A 12,106-nucleotide genomic window follows, 5' to 3' on the forward strand; every position below is an offset into this window, starting at 1 on the left:
GAGAGCCTGCCAGCCCTTTCATCCAGCAACGGAGGGAAGGGAGGGCTGGTTCCTCACCCGCCTGGGACCAGCAGCATCCCTCCAGGTGAGTTTCTAACCACAGAACCAGGCTGGGATCCTGGCCGGAGGGCTGCGATACCTACTAGTACAAACGAGTTTGTGCAGAAAGGGTTCCTTCTCCCAGTTTCACCTAGGAAGCCCTGCATGGTATTTAATTCCTGGAGGTGTAAGAACATGCTGGGGATGATACACCATGTCCTTCCAGGCTGCTGAGTGTCACTCTGGAAGTTTTACACCTTATTCTCAGCCTGTACGAGGCAACCTTCAAAATACAGGACGTTTCTGCCAAGCTGTCAACAGCCAGCACGGGGTGGAAAAAAAGCTGCTTTCCAGTGCGGCGCCAGCCGGCAGCCCAGGAGCGGTTCGTTGGGCGCGACGTGGCAGAGCGGGACCCATAATACAGGGAGGAAGGGCAAGGCACAGGGATGGGGCATCTGAATGTGGTGCTGGTGGCTTTCTGTAGCTGCCAGCACTTAAAATGCTCTCCCCGCTATCCACAGCCTGCTCTCTGCATTAATTTCATCACACTCCTCCTTTTGTGCGCCCGCGTGCGCGCGCATGCTGATGTCCTTCCAGATGGGCCCCCTCTTCTTTCTTTGTGCTGCTGAATCGATGAAGAGGCTTCCTTCAGTTCTCAGACTTTTTTTTTTTTCTGAGAAACCTTTGGAAAAGCCGATCTCCGGTCACCGGCCCGGACCCCTGACCCCAGCCAGATCAGTCATCCTGATTGCTTACGAACTGGGAAGAAACAGCTTGGGAATACGGCGGCTTTCGGGCAGCGGAGGCCTCTCGTTTCAGCTCAGCCGGGTGTGAATCTGCGGCGGCTCCTCTCCCCACTTCCATCAATGCCTGTCAGGGCATTGTGCAGAGCTGTGATGGAGCCCTTCGGCTCGCTCAGCGGCTTTGGTGACCAGCAGAAAGCCTTCTGGCATCTCGCCTCGTCTGACGTGCTCGCAGTGCTGCCAGTCTGGCACTCGCGGGAAAGTTTTCCAACAGCAGATGTCCCAAAGTGACAGATTTTTTTCTTTTTTTTTTCCCCCTGTTGACAGGAAGAAATAAAAGGACACTGCATATTTCAGATGGTTGATGCGGAGAGACGCTCTGCACCACCTTGCGCGGCAACTACGTGTTTTCCTTTTGTTTGAGCTTCCTAGAAGAAAAGAAAAAGACAAAAAGCAGCAAAACCTGGGAAGGCAGCTGGGCTGACACTGACCCCGCGGTGCCGCATCCTCCGCATCCTGGGAGGTGATGTGGTGGGCAAAGGCAGGAGGAATTTGTCAGTAATTGAGATGAAAGTGGATGCACAGCAGAGGTACCAGCTGGGACGATGCTGGGGTTCGTGGAACTTGCTGCCAGCTCTTGCCTTCCTCATTGCAGCTACCAGCCAGGGCTTGCAGGGTATTAGAGGGACTGGCAGAGAGAGAAAGAAGCCTTGTTCTCATGAAGTTGGTGTTTAGATGCTTGGGCATCCTGCTCGCCAACTTATCCACACTCGGTTTCTGCTCCTTACCCATGTTTATAGGCACAGCTAAAATCCAGTCGGTTTATCGACCCCGTTGCCTGTACATCGTTGCGGTAACATGTGCCCCAGGTAACGCGTGGCCGAGGCCCTTATTGCACAGCACGTCCAAACACAGCCTTGTAAATCTCAATAAAAATCAACTCCTCAAAGCCTGAAGCAAGTTTCCAGCTACCTGCCATGTCCATTTTGCAAAAATTTATTTTATTCTGACTTGACTGTACGTGACAGTGTTACCGGCCACCCTGAAACCTCTACAGGGAGGCAGCTGGCGTGTCCCAGGCTCTGCCTAGCTCTGGATCCCAGTAGCCAAGTGCTGTCCTGCTCCAGGACCACTGGCATCCAGCTTTGCTCACTCCTAAATCTTCCCAGGAGAGAGCTGTCTTTTGCCCCAGCACCACGCTGTTGCCATCAGGCTCCCTGCGCCCCTTTCCATCCAGGCTTCCCTCTTGCCTCCTCTATGTCTTTTCCTTTAAAGCAAATAAATACACTCAGAGGCAGCGGAGCTTTAATACTCCTCGTTGTTCCTGGGCTTGGGAAGCTTAAAGCTGCTCTCGACTTCACATTCCAGCTCAGCCTGGGTGCTCCTGGGTGCCCAGATGCACGGCAGCCGCGTGGAAATAATCCCTGCATCGAGGGGGCAGAAGGAAGAGCTGCGGCTCCTTCCACACATCTGCTTTGTGCCGAGCTGCAACGACGGCTTTCGGAAGGCGTAATCCTGCCTTCTGCCATCTGTCCTCGCAGGAATCAGCCCTTGTTGACACGGTGGAGCCACACATTGGGGTCTTCTTCCCCGTGCCCCCCTCCCAGCCCTGCCTTTCTCCTTCCATTTAATCAGATACGCTGAGCCCGTGGCTATGAGAGGAGCTTAGGGGTTGATTCTCTAAAATCACCGTATCAGCCAAAACCATCACATTTGATATTCCATTTACAATGTTTCCAAGGAAACAAAGGCACGGGACATAAATAGATGACTGTTAAACATTTGCTCGCTCGCCATGGCCCCGATAATTCGCAAGGCAGAAATACGAATGTTAAATCAACAGCAATAATAAATTTTGATATAGGAAGACCAATATTTTGCTGCAATTAGAAGAAGCATTTGTTCTGACATACAGGCAAGCAATGGGAGATTATTTGTCATTTCCACTCTCTGTGTACAATTTTTGTTTACATAAAAGGCAGCTTTGATTATGACCCCCAAAGAGCTGTGAAGTGCCCCTCGCATCAGCAGGGGTGCTTGGAATTTACTCATGTGCAGTCAAGTCCCAAATCCACCTGGAATTCACTAGAGGAGAAGAGAAGAATTTATTTCTCCCTAGAAGCAAGCAGCGGATGTGGATTTGGTTAAATTTGAGTCATTTCTTACAGAAAAATAGCAACCAAAATGCTCACGCGGGCTTTGACGTAAGTCAAGATGATGCTGAAGCTTGGAGGCTTTGTGGTCTCCCGAGCATTCACGCCAAGCCAGAAGCAAACCACAGTTCAAATGAACTGGACAGGACTGGAAATACAGATGCGCAAGTAGGGGTTAACCCAGAGCGGTGCACAGATGGCTGATGCTCTAAAATGGAAGGGGAGGCCGTGGTGAGCCGGGTTTCATTCACGCAAATTGAATTGCGCTGCTCTGGGCTTGATTTCTGAGGGAGGGCACAAGCCCCGGGGAGAGCCGGGCTTTCATCGATGGGTCAACATTTGTGAACAAATGGTATTAAGAAAAGTTCTCTTGCATGCGGGACGGAGCTTGAGTGCAGCACAGTTATTTCTGAGTCAGTATTTGCTGGCGTTGTTTAAAAGATGTTGGGCAGCACAACACTTGAGTTGAACTTGCTCTGGTTGTACATAACCACTGCTGGAGGGTCATGCGGTGCAGTTCAGGTGTCCCCATGTACAGGGTTGTCCCTGTGCCCACCAAGCCACCAAATACCCCTCCCAGAGCGGGTGCAGAGGGAGGCACCGTGCTCAGGGACACACTCATTTGGGAAACTGATGCATCACTGGCTTCTCCCTCCTTGCTTAGGAAGCTTTTCCACCAAGGTAGCCAGTGTCTGTCTTTATCTCGGAGGCCAAAACCAGCATCTAAAGCTGAGAACCGGGATGGAGGAACTGTCCTGGGAGAGCAAGCTTTGATGCGCCAGCGTCAAAAGGACGTTCAAGAGGTTTTGCAGACAAAACCTGTGTCTTGCTTGTCAGCTTTGGCTTTTGGCTCGTGGTGATCATGTTTTTGAAAATGCAGAAGCAGGAGCTGCAACCCTGGTAGGTAAATCGGCTAATCCTGATGTTACCCTAAGACTGCTCTAATGGGCTATAATGCAATTAGAGCATCACCAGAGGGTTTTCTGGCCACGCTTGATTAGACTTGGCTTAGCAACCATGTGTGGTGCCTGGATGGGTGTCACTGGGGTGTACTGGAACTAAGCCAGTTAAAAGCTGGTTTGAGTGTATGGAGGCACTTGCAGCAGAGCTGTCTCAGCAGAGTGAGTGGGATCTTCCTGGCTGCAGGGCTTCAGATCACCCCGGTCCCCGTCCCACCCATCTGGCTGCTCTTGAACCACAGTCTTTGCAAGTTGAGGCAGAGTTAAACGCTAGTCCCTCTCTTGTCCCCCCGCAGCACTCTCTCCATCTACGGGATCAACCAGGCGGATGAAGCCATCTACCAGTGCATCGCCGAGAACAGCGCCGGCTCCACGCAAGCCAGCGCTCGCCTCACGGTCCTGTGGGCAGACGGGCTGCCCGGTCCTCCGCAGAGCGTGAAGGCCGAGACGGTCTCTGCAACCACCATCCAGGTGTCTTGGAAAGAACCTCTGCAGAACACCAAGGAGATCATCGGCTACGTGCTGCACATTCGGAAAGCTGCAGGTACGGTGCTCTGCCCGCTGCCCAGAGCATCCTCAGCCTTCCAGTAATTCAGCGCTGCAGCCCAGGGGGTAAACGGGGCCCGCGCTGCAGCAGGTGGTGCTGCCACCCCCATTCTCTGTCATCTCCATGTTTCTCAAAGATAGAGATGAGGCAGTAACACTGCTGTAAGTACCAAAAGGGCAGGGAGGGTGAAGCTGCATGGTGAGATCTTGCTGCCTGCTTAGGTCTCTGGCAAAGAGCGCAGAAATGGTCAGCAGGAAGCGGATACGTACCCACCTTAGGGACTGAAATTACCACTTGCAACGTCTGTTCAGTCTCTTTACCTCTTGCAAAGCCTGACGCTGCTCTGTTCTCTCTCTCTTCGCCCTTCAGATCCTGTAGAGATGGAGTATCAGGAGGCTGTTAGCAAGAGCACCTTCCAGCAGCTAGTGACTGATTTAGAGCCCTCGACCAGCTATAGCTTTTATATAAAGGCTTACACCTCCCGGGGTGCCAGCAAAGCCTCAGAAGTCACGGTGGTGAGCACGCTGGGAGAAGGTAAGGACCGCTTTGCGCTTGGACCATTAGATGCACAAACCCGCTGCGCGTAGCAGTGGCGTCGGTCACCCCGATACCCGCTCCGGCACGTTGCCTGTGGTGTTGATGCTCCTTGTTCCCTCTCCTCCTCATACTCTGGGATATTGTGTCAAACTCACTTGTGTCGTTACACAGGGGTCGACGGATTGCCTTAAACGTGGCATCGCCGCGCACAGCTGATGTTGTAGCAGGGGGTGAGTGCAAGTCTGGCTGGTCTCGTGCATTGCAGCTGCTCTGGGCTTTTCCTAAACTGCTTGCTAAATGCAGATTTTCCTGCTCAAGCAGCGTCTCAGCATCCTCCAGCAGCTCTGGTGCTCGCAGCTCTTAACTTGCTAGTAGCCACACTTTTAAAAATTTGGGAGTTTTCTGCTCTATTCTGGAGAAATCACACTACAGCTGAGCTCTCCTGACTTAAAAATCCCTGCCTCGGAGCAGCCTTCTGTTTCAGTGGGAAGTGATCTCCGAGGCTTTTTCCTTGACGTGGCCTCCAAGGTGTGGCCACCAGTTAGCTTCCCCAGTAAGAAGTTGAGTGCTCTGATGCATGACCGCTCCACACAGACACCAGGCAGAAACCACAGCCCCAGTGTGATCTGTCAGCCAGCATTTTCAGACCGTTTTCCTAGAGTCTCATGTGCCTCCAAATACTGGCTCGTCTCACATACGGAGACTAATTTTTTAGGATCATTGCATCATTCTCATGAACACTCGGTAATTATGATTTTGCAGCAGAGAGGGCTTTGGGTGTGGGAATGTTATTTAGCATCAAATGGAAGAGCGTGTTGACTCCCAGATGGGGGATCTAGTTCTCCTTCATTTTCAGCCCTTGCAGATGTTTACTACAGCATTTAAGGAACAACACCAATAAATCCTCACCCTGCTGGGTGGTTACCCTGCAAGTTTATTTTCCTTCATACTCCACTGGGAATCAGTCACCCTCAGAGTTTATTTTTCCTTCCAGTGTAGAGACAGAAGGATGGAGTAAGGCAAAACTTGAAACTCCTTGACCCGGTGCTGTGAGTTCAGCTACTGGAGCTAGAAGCCAGCCGTGTTTCATAGAGCTTGGTGTTTCTGCAGAAGGCTGGGTCAAGCTAGGGAGGGCTTTTTGTCATTATTACCTTCAGTCGTGGCAGGAATAGTTAGGTATCTGGTAATGGGATCATAAATTTCCTGGCGCTCTGAAGCTTCACTCTCCTGCTCTGCTATCCTTTAAAAAAGGCTTGTCTTGTGTAATGAAGCTTCAGCAATTAGCTCCGTGTTCAGGATGGACAAGCTGGCCTGGCTAAGATCACTCAACCCCAGCTCGCGTTTGACTTGTAGGAGGATAAAAAGAGATTTAAAGGTTCTGGCTTGATTTGTTTGCTTCACTCGGGTGCCTGTTGCCTTCTGCTCACCGAAGAGGGAGCGAGTCAGAGAGCCAGGATTTTGTCACCAAATTAAGGTTTCACTGCAGATCTGCCTCCTTTCTCACAGCTAGCTCATCTTGCCCCGTGCCTTCCCAGGCGCGCCGGAGAGCTGTGGGTCCCCTGGGCTCAGGGGAGCCCCCGGATTGGTGCTAATGGCCTCGGGAAGGGCCAGCATTTCCCTGACATGCCGTGTCTCAGCAATGCCATCCCAGCTCAGCACACGAGATGCGCATGAAACCCCATGGTGGCAGGACCCCGCCGTGTCACTGCGCTGCCCTGTTGTGCCTCGTGTGGAAGGGACTCGGCGGGTGGATCTGGCAGCCAGGGATAGCTTGGTGGAGCTGGGGAAACACTTGTCGGAGTGGCCAGCAGAGACGCTGCCAGCCAGAGACCATTTTATCCTGATGGTGTCTGGAGGAGGAGTGTGGTGAAGGCACTGAGGAGCAGGGCTGCTTTCGGCTCCAGACAGGGTGTCAGCTTTTCAGGGCTAGGAATATGCTGAGAGTGTGCTTGGCTGAAGCCTCCAACGCTTTCTCGAAGTGCGGTGCTCCTTCGTTGTGTGCCAGTGATAATTTTGGATGGAAAGTAGAAGAAAAGATGCTGTAGAGTAACTACCCAAGTCAACCTCTTTCACTAGATAGGTCCTCCCATCTCCTCCCTGTCGTTCTCCTTTACGCCGTCTCACAAATGCCATGGTATTTCAAATCTCGAACTCTCTCCGCTTCATTAAGCAGCACACACTCCTTGTTCTTGTCTTTTAATGCTTTTTAGGGTTTTCTCCAGGACTTTTTGACATTTCTCTAGGGTGAAGACTGTTCCTTTAGTCCTCTTCGGCTAAAGACGCCTTCAAGAAGAAAGTTGAAATGACCTGGGGAAAATTCCAAACAGCACGGAAGAGGAGAACAAGTATCCCAGCCCTTAGCATGAGGGAGATGCCTCACTTACAGTAGATCCATATTATGTCTTATATATACTTCTGTGAAGCACCTATATACTGGTGTGTGTACATATATTGATACACACACGCAGATATACTCCACCTGTATACACGTATTTGTGTAATGACATTATAAACAGCACGTGCATTCTGCGAGTGCATACGTATAATCAATATTTTACATATATATATATATACTCAAAGTTTGAATAAATACTATATATTCCATACTTTGAAGGAGAGATATTCTTGTGGTTTTTATTAAATGTAAGGCTCTGCAACCAGAAAATAAAGCCAACTCTTCGCAAATCAGGACGGCCCACATCAGTGTTTCTTTGTCCATGAGATAATGCGATTTCCCTTTCTGTGGCGTTTCCACCCAGGATTTGGAAAACGATGCTTTAAGAGCCCGGCTTCTCAGAGGGGGGATCTAAACAATTCCTGATTTTGCCCTAGAGGGAACTGGGAGAACGAAGGGAAAAAAAAGTATTTAATTGGATTGCAAAAACGCAGAAGAATGGTACATTCTGGTATAAACAGAAACTACTCTGTGTTTTGTGCCCAGAAAATGCTAAGCACGACCTTCCCATCTGTGAAATGCCCTCAGCATAAATCCTAGCAAGAAGACGTACTGCAGCCCGCGTTTTTTGCCCATGGGCAGCGCTCAGGCAGGGTGGGGTCTCATTAGCCTGACCCAGGGCAGCTGCTCTCCGAGTCTTTCCTCCTGACCCCACCTGGAGGTGCTCACCACTTAGCAGGGACTTGATCCTCTCCTCCTGCTTATCTGCAGGGCGTCAGGCGAAGCCCCTGCAGCCTGAAGGAGGGCATCGCTTTGGGAAGAGGCAGCGTTGCCCACACCCTCCTGCTCAGCAGGAGAAATGTCTTTTCTCGCTCTAAATCTCCTTGTGGGAAAGCTTGAGCTCTCAGCGCCTGGGAAGAGGCAAACCATCGTGCTGTGTGGTTTTACTTTTCCTATTAAATCAAGGAAATGCCCTTTTTTAGCTCTCGGCAGCCTTGGATTGACACGGCCACATTTCATCCGCTTTTTGCCATGGCTCACGCCGTGGCTGTGCTAAGGCAAACCATCGTGCTGTGTGGTTTTGCTTTTCCTATTAAATCAAGGAAATGCCGTTTTTTAGCTCTCGGCAGCCTTGGATTAACACGGCCACATTTCATCCTCTTTTTGCCATGGCTCACGCCGTGGCTGTGCTCAACTCTCTGCCAAAGGCCAGGTTTGTGCTGCTCATCCTTTAGAGACCCTTTAGGGGGAGAGAAAAAAAAAAAAAGACAAAAAGCAGCAGCATTCCAATGCAAGCCCAGCAATCCTTGCATTTGGGAACTTCTGAGGTTGTAATCATGTGGGATTGGAAAGATAGCGCTACCTCAAAGCCTGGAAGCTGCTGGAGAAGCGGGGCTGCTGTTCTGCTGGATAATTTTGCTGCAGGGTGTAGCTCAACTGGCTGCCTGGTGCAGCAGCGCTTCGAAACACTTCTCCTCCCTGGCTTTTGGCACCATGCAGAAGGTGCAAAGCTCTGGAAACCGATGGGAGCGCTTGGCCTGGGGGTGTTTTGTGGAAATACGGTGGGGGGGAAAAAAAATCATCATGAAGTGTCCTGTCGAGACACATCTCTGCATTGGTGTGATCAGTGTGTGAAGAAGGGAGGGAGAGGGGAAGGAAGAGACATGAGAGAAATGTCGTCCTGTGTGCCCCAGCACTGCGCAGGGCTCCGGGGCAGGGTTTGGTGCAGAACTAGCTTTGGAAACCCCAGATACGTGCATCACGAGAAAATCGACTTGGATTTGCAAATCTTTGCCTCTTGGCCCAGACTGATGGGGCAGGATGGGCCTGGCCAGTTTTTTGGGGGGACCTGGGGACGAAATGGCTGTGATCCCTACCTGCTGCAGCGCACTCCGAGACTGAAGGCAGGGTTTTGGGGCATTAACTGGAGCAAAAAAGGGGTCCTGGTGGATTTTGAATCAGGCCTTGGTGACACTGGGCAGCAGCAGGGACATCTTCCCAGCTAAACTCCCATGCTCCCCTCAGGCCAGGTAAGTGCCTGCCTGCTAAAACAGCCATGCAGGGACCTCAGGCTGCTCAGGTATTAAGGGTTGTTAATGAAGATGCCTTAGTTCTCTCCTAAGTCCCCAGCACAGAAACAAACTTCCTAAAAAGCCGATGGGGAGAGCAAGCTCCTGCACGCCCTGCAAGCCGGTGCAGGTACCGAGCATGCTTTTGAGACGGGATGTCTCCAGCTCCATCCCTTCTGGTTCTTTCGTCAGGGTTGAATCACTCTGAAACGTCCTCGCTACACTCAGCTCAAGGGCAAAAAGAGAGGAATTTGGGAATGCATCACCAAAGTCGCTGCATTGCTGCCCTGACCCGAAGGGGCTGAGCATCAGGTTGCAGTTGTAGATGTAGCCTCTTTGCTTGCCAAACCAAGCAGAGGAAACCCTTGGAAAGTCGTACGGCTCCCTGAAGAATTTCAAAGCTGTTAAACCAGGATCTGGTCTGATGTGATTTTTCTCGATCTCACCTAGCATATTCTTAGGGGCAGTGACCGTGGGGAAGGGCTGCTGGGGAATTTCTCATCCTGCAAGCTAGAAAATAAAAAAGCACATGCGACCCACCGTCTTTCTCTCTCTGTTTCAGTCCCAGCCATGCCATCCCTCTTTATTAAAGTCATTAACAGCACCGCCGTCCAGGCTATGTGGGAGCCCTCCATCAAACTGGGCCAGCACGAAGGCTTCAAGCTGTATTACCGCAAAGTCCACCTCTCCCAGTACACGGGTCCGGTGATGCTGCCCAGCAACGTGACAACGTACAACATCACCCACCTGGGTGAGTACGGCGTTAGCTTCATCCGTGTGTCCCCTTGACCCCGGGACAGATTGTCGTGGTGGGAGAGCTCGGATGTGTTGCACAGACATGACATGGGAGCTGCTGCAGGTCTCCCTCTGGTTTTTGGGGTGATTTCCCCATGACAGGGACACGCTTGCAGAACCTTGTGTGTATTCGGTTAAGATGAGCGTTTCCTAAATAAGCATCACTCGGGGAAATGATACTGCTGTGGACCAGAATCACAGAATGTTCAGGGTTGGAAGGGACCTCTAGAGATCATCCAGTCCAGCCCCCTGCCAGAGCAGGATCACCCAGAGTTGGTCACACAGGAACATGTCCAGGTGGGGTTTGAAAGTCTCCAGAGCAGGAGACTCCACACCCTCCCTGGGCAGCCTGTGCCAGGGCTCTGGCACCCTCACAAGGAAAATGTTTTTCTTGATGTTTATGTGGAACCTCCTGTGCTCCAGCTTGTACCCATTGCCCCTTGTCCTGTCCTTGGACGTCCCTGAGAAGAGCCTGGCTCTGCCTCCTGACACTCACCCTTTACATATACTCTTCTTGTCTGTCCTTTGAAACAGACACCTCAGTGGTGTATGAAGTCAAGCTCCTCGCCTATAACCAGCACGGGGATGGAAATTCAACTGTCCGCTTCGTGTCCTTGAGGGAAACAGTGGAGAGAACAGGTGAGACAGAGTGTCGGTCTCGGTGGAAGCTCATGAAAACCGCTTTGGAGGAGGGTGGCAAGGCCAGACACATCCCCCAGACCCCTGTGGCTCCACCTCCGCCTTCACCTTCAGCTACTGGTTTATTTTCAGCATCACAAATAGTGATGAAAGAAAACTCCACCGAGCTGGGACCACCTGGTGCTGGTAGGGCTGACTTCTCTGCCACATGACTTGCACCATCCCTGTTGGCCAGTGTAGCCTGATGACTTCTGTTACTAAGGGGCAGAAGACAACATAAATGTTCCTGTTATTGCCATTTTTTTTCCCCTAAGAACCCACGAACAGGAACAAACCCTCATACATAAGCTAAAAGCTGCCATCCTTGGGTGAGATGTGGTACACCAAGCATGTCCCCTCTCCTGGAGCTCTCCTGGATATTTTGGCCTTCAGTGGTGCCAGGAAGGGAGGGAGGACACATGGCTTTGGAAAGGAGAAGGGCTGCAGAGCGTGAGCACTGCATTATGTGGCAGAAAAGAGGAAAATCTCTAGAGGGAATCTCTAACTGATCACACATCTTTCGTATTCATCTATGATGTGTAAAAAACAACCTGCTGCTCTTGGAAGCCTTTTAAGCCGTCCAGTGGGAATATCTTCACGAGACAGTTATTACTCCTCTGTCTCTGTTGGAGTAAATACTAATCCCCCTGGTGTCTGCCTGCTCGGTGCTTTCTGTCAGATACCAGCCTGCTCTGGTGTGGTGGCTGCCTCTCACCTCCCACGTCTAATACAGGGGCTTGCAAAAAATTCACGTCAGAGTCTTTTTTTGCTCATTAATTGTGCCTGATAAGAGCAGCCTGGGTGGTGGGACTGACTCTTTGTGGACCTTCCAGTCCTGTGTTTGCTGTGCCTGCCTGCCTGGGGTACCAGGAGCTGCTTTGGCAGGCTGTGACCCTCCCCGGCCTCCCCCCCCACTCTCCCCCTCCCTGTACACAGCTCCCAGCATCATCCAGGCTCCAGCTTTTGCTCTGGACTCCCCAAAAGTTGGAGGAGCAATAGGAGAACAGCATTGCTGACCCCCATCCTCTCCCCTTTTCTTCTGGCAGTGCTGAACCCCCCGTGCGACTGCATGAAGGACGAGCAGAACAACAAAACCTCCACGACCGGCATCATCATCGGGATCCACATCGGTGTCACCTGCATCATCTTCTGTGTCCTGTTCCTCATGTTTGGCTACAGAGGGAGGTAGGG

General features: G+C 51.4%; 1 protein-coding gene across 1 annotated transcript in view; it reads left to right on the forward strand.

The window, feature by feature from the left end:
* IGDCC3 (immunoglobulin superfamily, DCC subclass, member 3) overlaps positions 1–12,106 on the forward strand; it is a gene marked incomplete at its 3' end in the record, with an annotated part of 41,814 nt that overhangs the window by 29,340 nt on the left and 368 nt on the right. The window contains exons 8-12 of the mRNA XM_009870012.1: positions 4,191–4,438; positions 4,811–4,975; positions 10,005–10,193; positions 10,772–10,876; positions 11,962–12,100. Coding sequence (XP_009868314.1) covers positions 4,191–4,438; positions 4,811–4,975; positions 10,005–10,193; positions 10,772–10,876; positions 11,962–12,100 — 846 coding nt within the window. The remainder of the gene's footprint in view (positions 1–4,190; positions 4,439–4,810; positions 4,976–10,004; positions 10,194–10,771; positions 10,877–11,961; positions 12,101–12,106) is intronic.

This window comes from Apaloderma vittatum, unplaced genomic scaffold (genome assembly GCF_000703405.1).
Source record: "Apaloderma vittatum isolate BGI_N311 unplaced genomic scaffold, ASM70340v1 scaffold13165, whole genome shotgun sequence".
NCBI classification, from domain to species: Eukaryota; Metazoa; Chordata; class Aves; order Trogoniformes; family Trogonidae; genus Apaloderma; species Apaloderma vittatum.